The sequence below is a fragment of the Chroicocephalus ridibundus genome, chromosome 1, assembly GCF_963924245.1.
Source record: "Chroicocephalus ridibundus chromosome 1, bChrRid1.1, whole genome shotgun sequence".
Taxonomy (NCBI): Eukaryota; Metazoa; Chordata; class Aves; order Charadriiformes; family Laridae; genus Chroicocephalus; species Chroicocephalus ridibundus.
In genome coordinates, this window is record NC_086284.1 from 219,638,239 (window position 1) to 219,653,332 (window position 15,094).

General features: G+C 66.1%; 1 protein-coding gene across 1 annotated transcript; it reads right to left on the reverse strand.

Annotated features, from left to right (window-relative positions):
- Positions 1 to 4,456: 4,456 nt before the first annotated feature.
- Positions 4,457 to 14,392, reverse strand: OPN1SW (opsin 1, short wave sensitive). Its single transcript, XM_063324677.1, has 5 exons — positions 14,047 to 14,392; positions 11,951 to 12,119; positions 10,092 to 10,257; positions 8,228 to 8,467; positions 4,457 to 4,579 (listed from the first exon to the last, which is right to left on the reverse strand). The coding sequence occupies exons 1-5, from the start codon at positions 14,390 to 14,392 to the stop codon at positions 4,457 to 4,459; spliced, it is 1,044 nt and encodes a 347-aa protein (XP_063180747.1).
- Positions 14,393 to 15,094: the final 702 nt, after the last annotated feature.

Here is a 15,094-nt window from a genome sequence, read left to right on the forward strand (position 1 = left end):
AAAAGAAAAATAAACACACCCCCCCCCCCAAAAATTGCCCAAAAGTGCCTTTTTTTTCACCAAAAAACGGCTGGGGGGGGGAGGGGGGGGGGGCGCTCGCCTGCCCCCCACCGGGAAATTGCTTTTTTTTTTTTTTTTTTCCGTTAATTATTATTTTTTGGGGGTTTTTTGGGGTTTTTTTTTTTGGGGGGGGGGTTTGAACGTTCCCGAATCCGCCCCCCCCCCCCCCCCAAATCGGGGGGGTTTTGGGGTTTTTTTTTTTTCCCCGAAAATTGTTGCGCTCCGAGGATTTTTCCGGGTGTTTGCTGCTGCCGGCTCAAATACGGCTTTTGGGGGGAAAATCCCCCCGGGAATGGGCTCATCCCGCACCGGAGCCGGAGCCGCTCGCGTCCCATTTGGAGGATGGGAATGCCGGGAATACCGGGAACGCTCCCCAGTGCCGGGAATACCGGGAATACCGGGAACGCTCCCCAGTGCCGGAACACCAGGGATGTCGGGAACGCTCGCCAGTGCTGGGAATGCCAGGAATGCTCCTCAGTGCCAGGAATACTGGGAATACTGGGAACGCTCCCCAGTGCCAGGAACACTGGGAATACTGGGAATGCTCCCCAATGCTGCGAACGCTCCGGAACGCTGGGGAAGCTTCCCAATGCTGGGAACACCGGGAATGCGCCCAAACACTGGGAATGCTCGCCAAGACCAGGAACACCAGGATTGCTCCCAAGGGCTGGGGAACGCTCTCCAGCGCCGGGAATAGCGGGCATGCTCCCCGCTGCTGGGGAATGCTGGGAACACCAGGAATGCTCCCCAACGCCGGGAACACCGGGAATGCTCCCCAACACTGGGAACTCTGGGAACGCTCCCCAGTGTCGGGACTGCTCCCCAATGCTGGGGAACGCCGGAGAACGCTCCGAATGCTGAGAATACCGGGAATGCTCCCCAGTGCTGGGAACGCTCCTCAATTCCAGGAATACTGGGAATGCTCCCCAACTCCGGGAGCGCTGGGAACGCTCCTAACACCGGGAACGCTCCCCGCTGCCCAGGAGAACACGAGGAATGCCGGGAACGCTCCCCAGCGTTGGGGAATATCGGGAATGCTCTCAAACACTGGGAATGCTCCCCCGGTGCTGGGGAATGCTCCTGAACACCAGGAACGCTCCCCAGTGCTGGGAACACCGGGAATACCGGGAACGCTCCCCAACTCCAGGAACATCGGGAACGCTCCCCAACACTGGGAACGCTTTTCGAACACCTGGAACGCTCCCCAGCACCGGGAATACCGGGAATGCCCTCGAACACACGGGAATGCTGGGAATGCTCCCCAACACCGGGGAACACCAGGAACGTTTTTGAACACCGGGAATGCTCCCCAGCACCGGGAACGCTGGGAATGCTCCCCAACACCGGGAATGCTCCCAGCGCCGGGAAACAGCAGGAACGCTTCCGAACACTAGGAACGCTCCCCAGCACCAGGAATACTGGGAATCCTCTCGAACGCTGGGAATGCTCCCCAACACTGAGAAACACTCCCCAGCACCGGGAATACCGGGAACGCTGGGAACGCTCTCGAACACCGGGAACGCTGGAATGCTCCCCAACACCGGGAATGCTCCCCAGCAACGGGAATACCGGGAATCTTCTCGAACACCGGGAACGCTGGGAACGTTCCCCAACACTGGGAACGCCGGGAACGCTCCCCAGCGCCGGGAACGCCGGGAAGGCTTTGGAACACCGGGAACACTGGGAATCCTCGGGAACGCTCCGGAACGCCGGGAACGCTGCCAGCGGGCTCCGAGGAGCGGCTGCGCGTCGTTAACGACTTCAGACACTAATTTTCTCCCCCCCCACGTGTCTATTCCCGCCCCTCCCCCCCCCCCTTCCCCCTCCCCCCAACCCCGTCCCCCCCCCCGGGGCTGGGTCGGAGCCTCCGGGGGGTTCTGGGGGTCAATAAACCCGGTTACGGTCACCCCAAAAACCGCCTGGTTTGCACCCAAAAATGGGATGTGGGGCCCCTCCCCCGCCCCACAAGTGCCCCCCCCCCGCGCCCTCCGGGGGGGGGGGGGGGGGCCGGGGGTCCCGGGGGGCGCAGTGGGGTGGGGGTGGGTGGGGATGGGGCCGGGATGGGCCCAACCCTGGAGTGCCTGGAGCGGCTGGGGGGGGGTCAGCGCCACCCCTGCCCCATGGATGGGGGGCTCAGCCCCATGGGTGGGATCCAGCACCATCCCAGCCCCATGGATGGGGGGGCTCAGCCCCATAGATGGGATCCAGCACCATCCCAGCCCCATGGATGGGTGGGCTCAGCCCCATGGATGGGATCCAGCACCATCCCAGCCCCATGGATGGGGGGCTCAGCCCCATGGATGGGATCCAGCACCATCCCAGCCCCATGGATGGGGGGCTCAGCCCCATGGATGGGATCCAGCACCATCCCAGCCCCATGGATGGGGGGCTCAGCCCCATGGGAGGGATCCAGCACCATCCCAGCCCCATGGATGGGGGGCTCAGCCCCACAGATGGGATCCAGCACCATCCCAGCCCCATGGATGGGTGGGCTCAGCCCCATGGATGGGATCCAGCACCACCCCAGCCCCATAGATGCGGGGGCTCAGGCCCACCCCAGCCCCATAGGTGGGATCTAGCACCATCCCAGCCCCATAGATGCGGGGGCTCAGCCCCACCCCAGCCCCATAGATGGGGGCTGTGCACCACCCTGACCCTATGGATGAGGGCTCAGCCCCACTCCAGCCCCACAGATGGGGGTCTCAGCACCACCCCAGCCCCATGGATGGGCCCCAGCCCCACAGATGGGGGGCTCGGCACCACCCCAGCCCCATGGATGGGCCCCAGCCCCACAGATGGGGGGCTTGGCACCACCCCTGCCCCACAGAAGGGGGCTCAGGGCCTCCTCAGCCCCACAGACGGGGGGCTCAGGCCCACCCCAGCCCCATGGATGGGACCCAGCCCCACAGACAGTGGGCTCAGCACCACCCCTGCCCCACAGAAGGGGGCTCAGGGCCTCCTCAGCCCCACAGACGGGGGGCTCAGCCCCACCCCAGCCCCATGGATGGGACCCAGCCCCACAGATGGGGGGCTCAGCACCACTCCCGCCCTACAGATGGGGGTCTCAGCACCACTCCAGCCCCATAGATGGGGGCTGTGCACCACCCTGACCCTATGGATGAGGGCTCAGCCCCACTCCAGCCCCACAGATGGGGGTCTCAGCACCACCCCAGCCCCATGGATGGGCCCCAGCCCCACAGATGGGGGGCTCGGCACCACCCCAGCCCCATGGATGGGCCCCAGCCCCACAGATGGGGGGCTTGGCACCACCCCTGCCCCACAGAAGGGGGCTCAGGGCCTCCTCAGCCCCACAGACGGGGGGCTCAGGCCCACCCCAGCCCCATGGATGGGACCCAGCCCCACAGACAGTGGGCTCAGCACCACCCCTGCCCCACAGAAGGGGGCTCAGGGCCTCCTCAGCCCCACAGACGGGGGGCTCAGCCCCACCCCAGCCCCATGGATGGGACCCAGCCCCACAGATGGGGGGCTCAGCACCACTCCCGCCCTACAGATGGGGGTCTCAGCACCACCCCAGCCCCATGGATGGGCCCCAGCCCCACAGATGGGGGGCTCGGCACCACCCCTGCCCCACAGAAGGGGGCTCAGGGCCTCCTCAGCCCGACAGACGAGGGGCTCAGCCCCACCCCAGCCCCATGGATGGCACCCAGCCCCACAGATGGGGGGCTCAGCACCACTCCCGCCCAACAGATGGGGGTCTCAGCACCACCCCAGCCCCATGGACGGCATCCAGCCTCGCCCCAGCCCCACAGACAGTGGGCTCAGCACCACCCCTGCCCCACAGATGGGGGTCTCGGCACCACCCCAGCCCCATGGATGGGATCCAGCACCATCCCAGCCCCATGGATGGGGGGGCTCAGCCCCATGGATGGGATCCAGCACCATCCCAGCCCCATGGATGGGGGGCTCAGCCCCATAGATGGGATCCAGCACCATCCCAGACCCATGGATGGGGGGGCTCAGCCCCATGGATGGCATCCAGCACCATCCCAGCCCCACAGATGGGGGGGCTCAGCCCCAGCCCAGCCCCATGGACGGAGCGGGCAGCACCCCACCTCCCTGCCCCACCACCGCCTGTGGGTCCCCAGCAGGACGAGGAGGCCGGGGTCCCGCGCCGCCACGGCCGTGGGGCCGAACCCCCACACCCCCCCCCCCCCTCCCCGCGCCCCCCAAGTCCCCACCCCGCCGTGGGGCGGCCGACGCGCAGTGGGGCTCGGGCGTTGCGTTCAGACGGCGGCGGTGGTTTATTGTCCCACCCTACATCCTAGGCTGGCCGCGGGGGGTGACCCCGGACCCCCGGGGTGGCCCCAGCCCCATAGCGGGGGGACAGGCCGGGGCGGGGGTTGGGGGGGTAGCGGGGGGGGGGGGGGGTGGCCCCTCAGCTGGGGCTGACCTGGCTGGAGGAGACGGAGGAGACCTCGGTCCTCTGGGCCGAGCTGGAGATGTCCGAGTCGTCCGTCATGGGCTTCCCGCAGACCGTCTCCATGATGCAGGCGCGGAACTGCGGGGACGGGGACGGGGACGGGCTCAGCCCCGTGTCCCCACACGCGTGTCCCTGTCCGTGTCCCTCTCCGTGTCCCCCCCCCACCCCGCCACCGGCGTGTCCCCTCTGGCCCCTCTCCCCAGCCCCGGGTCTCTCCGTCCCACCCCTGGCCCTGGAGACGTGGTACCCCCCGGCCCTGCGGATGGTTCTGGGAGTGCCCCGGTGTCCCCGAGTGTCCCCGAGTGTCCCCAGGTGTCCCTAAGTGTCCCCAGGCGTCCCCAGGTGTCCCCAGGCATCCCAGTCCCCGGTTGTCCCTTCATGTCCCTCGTACCCCATTGTCCCCCATCCCCACGTGTCCCTGGTCCCTGCTCCATGGTCATCCCTGGTCCCTGGACATCTCCAGGTGTCCCCAAGTGTCCCCAAGTGTCCCCAGGTGTCCCCAAGCATCCCAGTCCCCGGTTGTCCCTTCATGTCCCTCGTACCCCATTGTCCCCCATCCCCAGGTGTCCCTGGTCCCCGCTCCATGGTCATCCCTGGTCCCTGGGCATCTCCAGGTGTCCCCAAGTGTCCCCAAGTGTCCCCAGGTGTCCCCAAGCATCCCAGTCCCCGGTTGTCCCTTCATGTCCCTCGTACCCCATTGTCCCCCATCCCCACGTGTCCCTGGTCCCCGCTCCATGGTCATCCCTGGTCCCTGGGCATCTCCAGGTGTCCCCAAGTGTCCCCAAGTGTCCCCAGGTGTCCCCAAGCATCCCAGTCCCCGGTTGTCCCTTCATGTCCCTCGTACCCCATTGTCCCCCATCCCCACGTGTCCCTGGTCCCTGCTCCATGGTCATCCCTGGTCCCTGGACATCTCCAGGTGTCCCCAAGTGTCCCCAAGTGTCCCCAGGTGTCCCCAAGCATCCCAGTCCCCGGTTGTCCCTTCATGTCCCTCGTACCCCATTGTCCCCCATCCCCAGGTGTCCCTGGTCCCCGCTCCATGGTCATCCCTGGTCCCTGGGCATCTCCAGGTGTCCCCAAGTGTCCCCAAGTGTCCCCAGGTGTCCCCAAGCATCCCAGTCCCCGGTTGTCCCTTCATGTCCCTCGTACCCCATTGTCCCCCATCCCCAGGTGTCCCTGGTCCCCGCTCCATGGTCATCCCTGGTCCCTGGGCATCTCCAGGTGTCCCCAAGTGTCCCCAAGTGTCCCCAGGTGTCCCCAAGCATCCCAGTCCCCGGTTGTCCCTTCATGTCCCTCGTACCCCATTGTCCCCCATCCCCAGGTGTCCCTGGTCCCCACTCCATGGTCATCCCTGGTCCCTGGGCATCACCAGGTGTCCCCAAGTGTCCCCAGGTGTCCCCAGGTGTCCCCAGGCGTCCCCAGGTGTCCCCAGGCATCCCAGTCCCCGGTTGTCCCTTCATGTCCCTCGTACCCCATTGTCCCCCATCCCCAGGTGTCCCTGGTCCCCGCTCCACGGTCATCCCTGGTCCCTGGACGTCTCCAGGTGTCCCCAGGTGTCCCCATCCCTCGTTGTCCCTTCATGTCCCTCGTACCCCATTGTCCCCCATCCCCACATGTCCCTGGTCCCCACTCCACGGTCGTCTCTGGTCCCTGGACATCGCCAAGTGTCCCCAAGTGTCCCCAAGGCATCCCAGTCCCTGGGATGCCTCGTTGTCCCCCATCCCTGGTGTCCCCAGGTTTCCCCTGGTCCCCACTCCGTGGTCATCCCGGCTCCCTGGGCATGAGCAGGTGTCCCCAGATGTCCCCAAGTGTCCCCAGGCATCCCAGTCCGTGGGTGTCCCTGCACGTCCCTCATACCCCGTCGTCCCTCGTACCCCATCGTCCCCCATCCCCAGGTGTCCCTGGTCCCCACTCCATGGTCTTCCCTGGCCCCTGGGCATGACCGGCTGTCCCCAAGTGTCCTCAAGTGTCCCCAGGTGTCCCCAGGTGCCCGAAGGCATCCCACTCCCTGGTTGTCCCTTCACGTCCCTCGTACCCCATTGTCCCCCATCCCCAGGTGTCCCCAAGTGTCCCCAAGGCATCCCACTCCCTGGGTGTCCCTGCGTGTCCCTCATAAGCCGTTGTCCCTCATCCCCAGGTGTCCCTGGTCCCCATTCCATGGTCTTCAATGGTCCCTGGGCATGATCAGGTGTCCCCAAGTGTCCCCAGGTGTCCCCAGGCATCCCACTCCCTGGTTGTCCCTTCACGCCCCTTGTACCCCGTTGTCCCCCATCCCCAGGTGTCCCTGGTCCCCACTCCGTGGTCATCCCTGGTCCCTGCACATCCCTGGATGACCCCTGTCCCCAGGTGTCCCCAGGTGTCCCCGGTTCCCAGATGTCCTTGAGCACCCCTGGGTGGCCCTGGTGTCTGGGTGCTCCTTGTCCTCAGCCTCCGGGTGTCCTCGTCCCCAGGTGTCCCTCGTCTCTGGATGTCCCCAGTCCATCGACACCCTTGGTGTCCCCAGCGTCCCCAGACCATGGTCACCCCCAGTCCCTGGGCACCCCTGGATGACCCTGGTCCCCCACCTGTGCCCGATCCACGGGTGTCCTTGGGCACCCTGGGGTGTCCCCATTGCCCAGGTGTCCCTGGGTGTCCCCATTGCCCGGCTGTCCCTGGATGACCCTGGTCTCCAGATGTCCTCGGGTACCCTGGTGTCTCCGGGATGTCCCCCTTGCCCAGGTGTCCCCGGTCCCCAGATGTCCTTGGGTACCTTGGGATGTCCCCATTGCCTGGTTGTCCCCATTGCCCAGGTATCCCCAGGATGTGCCCGTTGCCTGGATGTCCCTGGTTGCCCCCAGTGCCTGGATGTCCTGGGATGTCCCCAGTGCCCAGGTTCCCCTGGACATCCTTGGACGTCCTTGAGCACCCCTGGGTGTCCCTGGTGTCTGGGTGCTCCTTGGTGTCCTCAGTCCCCAGGTGTCCTCGTCCCCAGGTGTCCGTGTTCTCTGCGTGTCCCCAGTCCCTTGGCATCCTTGGTGCCCAGCCCCTGGTCCATGGTCATCCCCTGGATGACCCTGGTCCCCAAGTGTCCCTGCGCATCCCTGGTCCTACGATGTCCTTGGGCGCCCTTGGATGTCCCCATTGTCTGGGTGTCCCTGGATGTCCCCATCACCCAGATTTCCCTGGATGTCCCCATCACTTGGGTGTCCCCGAGGTGTCCCCGTTGCCCAGGTGTCCCTGGATGTCCCCATCGCCGGGTGTCCCTGGTTGTCCCCGTTGCCCAGGTGTCCCCAGGATGTCCCCATCACCCAGGTGTCCCTGAATGTCTCCATCACCCACGTGTCCCCAAGTGTCCCTGTTGCCCAGATGTTCCTGGGATGTCCCCATTGCCTGGGTGCCCCTGGGATGTCCCCGTTGCCCAGCTGTCCCTGCGTGTCCCCATCGGCTGGCTGTCCCCAGGTGTCCCCATTGCCCAGGTGTCCCCAGGATGTCCACATCACCCGGGTGTCCCTGGATGTCCCCATCGCTGGGTGTCCCCAGGATGTCCCCACCACCCAAGTGTCCCTGGATGTCCTCATCGCCTGGGTGTCCCCGGGTGTCCCCACCGCCCAGGTGTCCCTGGATGATCCCATTGCCCAGCTACCCTAAGAGGTCCCCAACCCCTGGCTGTTCCTGGAGGTCCCTATCCCCCGGGTGTCCCCTGGGGTGATGTCCCCATCCCCCGGGTGTCCCTGGTGTCGCCGGGGGCACCTGTTTGTTCATGAAGCAGTAGATGATGGGGTTGTAGATGCAGGCGCTCTTGGAGAAGAAGGCAGGGATGGTGACCAGGCGCAGGTCCAGGTCGTGGTCCCGGTTGTTCACTATGTACATGGCCAGGGCCGCGTAGGGCACGTAGCAGAGGCAGAAGGAGCCCACCATCACCACCACCATGCGGGACACCTCCCGCTCCGCCTTCTGCGTCGTGGCCGACTCCTGCTGCTGCGCGGCCACCTGCGCCCAGAGACGGGGGTCAGGCTGGTCCCCGGCCCCCGGCCAGGCCTCCCCCCCTCCCGCCTCCCTCCTTCTGCCCCAGCGGCCCTTCCCACCCCCCAGCCCTCCAGCCCTCCATCTCTCCTTCCCTCCTTCCCTCCATCCAATCTTCCTTCCCTTCATCTCTCCTTCCTTCCATCCCTCCATCCCTCCATCCCTCCATCTCTCCTTCCCTCCTTCCCTCCATCCCATCTTCCTTCCCTCCATCCCTCCTTCCCTCTGTCCTTCCATCTCTCCAGCCCTCCATCCCTCCAGTCAATCCTCCATCTCTCGGTCTCTTCAGCCATCCCTCCATCCTGCCCATCCTCCATCCCTGCATCCCTCCATCTCCCCTCCCTTCCACCCTTCCTTCCCTGCCTCCATCGCCCCTTCCCTCCATCCCTCCATCCCTCCATCCCTCCATCTCTCCCTCCTTTCCTCCATCCCTCCATCTTTCCATCCCTCCTTCCCTCCTTCCCATCTCTTCATCCCTCCGTCTCTCCCTCCATCTCTCCCTTCATCCCTGTATCTCTCCATCCCTCCATCCCTCTGTTCCTCCCTCCCTCCATCTCTCCATCTCTCCTTCCCTTCAATCTCTCCCTCCATCCCTTCATACCTCCATCCCTCCTGCCCTCCATCCCTCAATCCCTCCATCACTCCGTCCCTCCATCTCTCCTTCCCTCCAGTCTCTCCCTCCATCCCTCCATCCTTCCATCCCTCCATCTCCCCACCCTCCATCTCTCCATGTCTCCCTCCATCCCTCCGTCCCTCCATCTCTCCTTCCCTCCATCCCTTCAGCCACCCTTCCATCCCTCTATCCCTCCCTCCCTCCATCCCTGCATCCCTCCATCTCTCCCTCTCTCCTTCCCTCCCTCCAACTCTCCATTCTTCCCTTCCCTCCATCCCTCCCTCCATCTTCCCTTCCCTCCATCCCTCCGTCCCTCCATCCCTCCGTCCCTTCTCTCCATCCCTCCATCCCTCCATCCCTCCATCCTTCCCTCCATCCCTCCATCCCTCCCTCCATCCCTCCATCCCTCCATCCCTCCGTCCCTCCGTCCCTCCGTCCCTTCTCTCCATCCCTCCATCCCTCCATCCCTCCATCTCTGCTTCCCTCCATCCCTCCATCCCTCCATCCATCCCTCCATCCCTCCATCCCTCCATCCATCCCTCCATCCCTCCATCCCTCCATCCCTCCGTCCCTCCATCCCTCCGTCCCTTCTCTCCATCCCTCCATCCCTCCATCCTTCCCTCCATCCCTCCATCCTTCCCTCCATCCCTCCATCCCTCCCTCCATCCCTCCATCCCTCCATCCCTCCGTCCCTCCGTCCCTCCGTCCCTTCTCTCCATCCCTCCATCCCTCCATCCCTCCATCTCTGCTTCCCTCCATCCCTCCATCCCTTCCCTCCGTCCCTCCATCCCTCCATCCCTCCGTCCCTCCGTCCCTTCCCTCCATCCCTCCATCCCTCCATCTCCCCTTCCCTCCCTCCCTCCCTCTCCCCATCCCATCCCATCCCATCCCATCCCTCCCCCCTTGCCCGTCCCCCCCCCCGCCGCCCCTCTCCCTCCCCGTGCCGGCCGTGGGGCGGTGGGCGCGGGTGGGACTCACGGCCCGCAGGGCGCTGAGCAGCTGGGAGTAGGAGAAGATGATGAGGGAGAGGGGCACGACGAAGCAGAAGATGAAGAGGAACCAGGTGTAGGACTCGCTGTTGTACTTGGTGCCCACCGTGTACCAGTCGGGGCCGCAGGAGCACTGCAGCCCCTCGGGCACGTACCTGTGGGGCAGGCGCGCTCACCGCCCGGCTCACGCCCCACACCCCACCACACCCCCCGCCCCATGGCGCCCCACGGCACCCCCATCCCACCCCATGGCACCCCATGGCATCCTATGGCACCCGATGGCATCCCCACCGCACCCCATGGCACCCCAATCCCACCCCATGGCATCCTATGGCACCCCCATCCCACCCCATGGCACCCTATGGCATCCTATGGCACCCTATGGCATCCCCCACCGCACCCCGTGGCACCCCAATCCCACCCCATGGCACCCCATGGCATCCTATGGCACCCCATGGCACCCCATGGCACCCCCATCCCACCCCATGGCACCCCATGGCACCCTATGGCACCCTATGGCACCCTATGGCACCCCATGGCACCCCCATCCCACCCCATGGCACCCCATGGCATCCTATGGCACCCCATGTCACCCCAATCCCACCCCATGGCACCCCATGGCACCCCCATCCCACCCCATGGCACCCTATGGCATCCTATGGCACCCTATGGCATCCCCCACCGCACCCCGTGGCGCCCCAATCCCACCCCATGGCACCCCATGGCACCCTATGGCACCCCATGGCACCCCATGGCACCCCCATCCCACCCCATGGCACCCTATGGCATCCTATGGCACCCTATGGCATCCCCCACCGCACCCCGTGGCGCCCCCATCCCACCCCATGGCACCCCATGGCACCCCCATCCCACCCCATGGCACCCCAATCCCACCCCATGGCACCCCATGGCATCCCTGCCGCACCCCGTGGCACCCCATGGCACCCCATGGCATCCTATGGCACCCCATGGCACCCTATGGCATCCCCGCCGCACCCCATGGCACCCCAATCCTACCCCATGGCACCCCATGGCACCCTATGGCACCCCATGGCACCCCATGGCACCCCCATCCAACCCCATGGCACCCCTGTAGCACCCCATGGCACCCCCATGGCACCCTATGGCACCCGTGTCACCCTATGGCAGCTTGGGGCACCCTATGGCACCCCCATGGCACCCCCATGGCACCCGTGTGTCACCCCCATGGCACCCCATGGCACCGCCGGCCTGCTCCGCGCCCCACGGCACCCCCCATGTCACCCTGATGCCACCCCTGTGTCACCCCCACGGCACCCCATGGCACCCCCGTGGTGTCCCTGTGTCACCCCTGTGTCACCCCATGGCACCCCCATGGCACCTGTGTGTCACCCCTACAGCACCCCATGGCACCCCTGTGTCACCCCCATGCCACCCCACGGCACCACCGGCCTGCTCCGTGCCCCATGACACCCCCATGTCACCCTGCTGCCACCCCATGCCACCCCATGGCACCCCTATGGCACCCGTGTGTCACCCCACGGCACCCCACGGCACCGCCGGCCTGCTCCACGCCCCACGGCACCCCCCATGTCACCCTGATGCCACCCCTGTGTCACCCCCACGGCACCCCACGGCACCCCCATGGCACCCGTGTGTCACCCCACGGCACCCCACGGCACCGCCGGCCTGCTCCGTGCCCCACGGCACCCCCCCACGCCACCTCCCGTGTCACCCCAGTGTCCCCCCCACGCCAGCCTGCTCCGCGCCCCACGGCACCCCCGTGGCGTCCCCCCGGTGTCCGTCCCCCCCCCCCCCCCGCCGCTGGGTGGCTCAGCCCCCTCCCGGCCCCCCCCCCGCGCCCCCCACCTGCTCCAGCCGAAGAAGGGGGGGAGGGCGACGCCCAGGCCGATGACCCAGGTGGCCGCCACCACCATGATGGCGTGTTTGGAGCTGAAGCGGAAGTTGCCGAAGGGTTTGCAGATGACGATGTAGCGCTCGAAAGCCAGGAAGGCCAAGGACCACCCCGTCACCAGCCCTGGGCAGGGGGGGGGACACACGCCATGGGGACCTCAACCCACCGCCCACCAGCCCCACGGCCCCACCAGGCCACGGTGGTCACCTCCACCCACAGCCCCACCAGGCCACGGTGGTCACCACGGCTCCCACAGCCCCACCAGACCGTGGTGGTCACCTCCACCTCCAGCCCCACCAGACCGTGGTGGTCACTCCACCTACAGCCCCACCAGACCATGGTGGTCACCCCAACTCCTACAGCCCCACCGGTCCGTGGTGGTCGCCCCAACTCCTACAGCCCCACCAAGCTGTGGTGGCCAACCCTACCTGCAACCCCCCCGGTCTGTGGTGGTCACCCCAACTCCTACAGCCCCACCAAACCATGATGGTCACCCTGACTCCTACAGCCCCACCGGTCTATGGTGGTCACCCCAACTCCTCCAGCCCCACCAAACCATGATGGTCACTCCACCTCCAGCCCCACCAGACCATGGTGGTCACCCCAACTCCTACAGCCCCACCAAACTGTGGTGGCCAACCCTACCTGCAACCCCACTGGTCCGCGGTGGTCACCCCAACTCCTACAGCCCCACCGGTCCGTGGTGGTCACCCCAACTCCTACAGCCCCACCAAGCTGTGGTGGTCACTCCACCTACAACCCCACCAGACCATGGTGGTCACCCCAACTCCTACAGCCCCATCAAACTGTGGTGGCCAACCCTACCTGCAACCCCACTGGTCCGTGGTGGTCACCCCAACTCCTACAGCCCCACCAAGCTGTGGTGGCCAACCCTACCTGCAACCCCCCCCGGTCTGTGGTGGTCACCTCAACTCCTACAGCCCCACCAGACCATGGTGGTCACCCCAACTCCTACAGCCCCATCAAACTGTGGTGGCCAACCCTACCTGCAACCCCCCCGGTCTGTGGTGGTCACCTCAACTCCTACAGCCCCACCGGTCCGTGGTGGTCACCCCAACTCCTACAGCCCCACCAAGCTGTGGTGGCCAACCCTACCTGCAACCCCCCCAGTCTGTGGTGGTCACCTCAACTCCTACAGCCCCACCAAACCATGATGGTCACTCCACCTACAACCCCACCAGACCACGGTGGTCACCCTGACTCCTACAGCCCCACCAAACCATGGTGGCCAACCCTCCCCTCAACCCTACCAGACCATGGTGGTCACCCCAACTCCTCCAGCCCCACCAAACCATGGTGCTCACTCCACCTACAACCCTACCAGACCGTGGTGGTCACCCTGACTCCTACAGCCCCACCAAACCGTGGTGGTCACTCCACCTACAACCCCACCAGACCACGGTGGTCACCCTGACTCCTACAGCCCCACCAGACCACGGTGGTCACCCCGACTCCTACAGCCCCACCAGACCACGGTGGTCACCCTGACTCCTACAGCCCCACCAAACTGTGGTGGCCAACCCTCCCCGCAACCCCACCAGACCGTGGTGGTCACCCCAACTCCTACAGCCCCACCAGACCATGGTGGTCACCCTGACTCCTACAGCCCCACCAGACCATGATGGTCACTCCACCTACAACCCCACCAGACCACGGTGGTCACCCCGACTCCTCCAGCCCCGGCAGACCGTGGTGGTCACCCCAACTCCTACAGCCCCACCAAACCATGATGGTCACTCCACCTCCAGCCCCACCAGACCATGGTGGTCACCCTGACTCCTACAGCCCCACCAAACCGTGGTGGCCAACCCTCCCCGCAACCCCACCAGACCATGGTGGTCACCCCAACCCCTTCAGCCCCACCAAACCATGGTGCTCACTCCACCTACAACCCTACCAGACCACGGTGGTCACCCCGACTCCTCCAGCCCCGGCAGACCGTGGTGGTCACCCCGACTCCTCCAGCCCCAGCAGACCGTGGTGGTCACCCCTACCCCCAGCAGGAGCACGGTGCTCACCCCCCACCTACCTACGGTGGCCCCCAGGAAGCCCTCCAAGGCACACATGTGCTTGCCGAAGATGAAGTAACCCTGGGAGCTGGAGATGAAGACGATGGAGATGCAGAGGACGCAGATGATGAAGCCGCCGAAGGAGATGTTGACCAGGATGTAGTTGAGGGGCTGCCGCAGCTTCTTGTACTTGACGGTGACCACCAGGACGATGGCGTTGAGGGGGGTCCCCACCAGGAAGACCACCCCCATGAAGATGGTCTGCAGGTAGAAGGCCCACATGGGGGCGATGTGGTACTGGGGGCCATCCCAGGGCCCCACCGCCGACTCGTTCTCGAAGAGGTAGAACTCCTCGTCCCCCGACATGGTGGCGAGGAGGAGGAGGAGGAGGAGGAGGAGGAAGGGGGGGCGGGCGGGGGGGGGGCGTCCCTTGGGGGGGTTCCCCCTGCCCTCCCCCTCTGATATACCCTGCCCCAAAGCCGCTTAAGGGCTTTTTTTTTTTTTTTTTTTTTTTTTTTTTGGGGGGGTGGGGGGGGGATGGGGGTTGGGGGGGGGGGGGGGGGGGGGGGGATCAGGGCTTCATCCCCCCGGCAAACTTGGGGATTAGGGGGGGGGGCTAAGCCGGGCTCAGCCCCTAATCGCCCTCCCTAAGCCGGGACGAGCCGATTGTGGGGCTCTGGGGGGATTTGTGGGGGGGGGGGGGTCAAGACAAACCCCCCCCCACCCCCCCACCCCCCCCTCCCGATTCGGTTTCGGGGGGGGTGGCACCCAGTTGGGGTGTCCCCGGGCGGACGAGGGGGTGGGGGGGGTCCCCCCGTGGGGTGTCGTGGCCCGTGTCCCCCCTCCCCCCCCACCATGAGCCACCTGGGGTGTCCCCCCCCCCCCCCCAAGTTGCACCCGGGGGGTGGGGGGCGGAATGGGGTCCCCCCCAGTGAGAGGTGCCCCCCCAGTGTGTGTGTGTCCCCCCACCCACCCACCACAGCCCCCCCCCGGGGAATTTGGGGTCCCCCCCCAGGGTGATGTGTGTGTGCCGGGTCCCCCCCCCCCCCCCCAATAAAGCACCCTGGG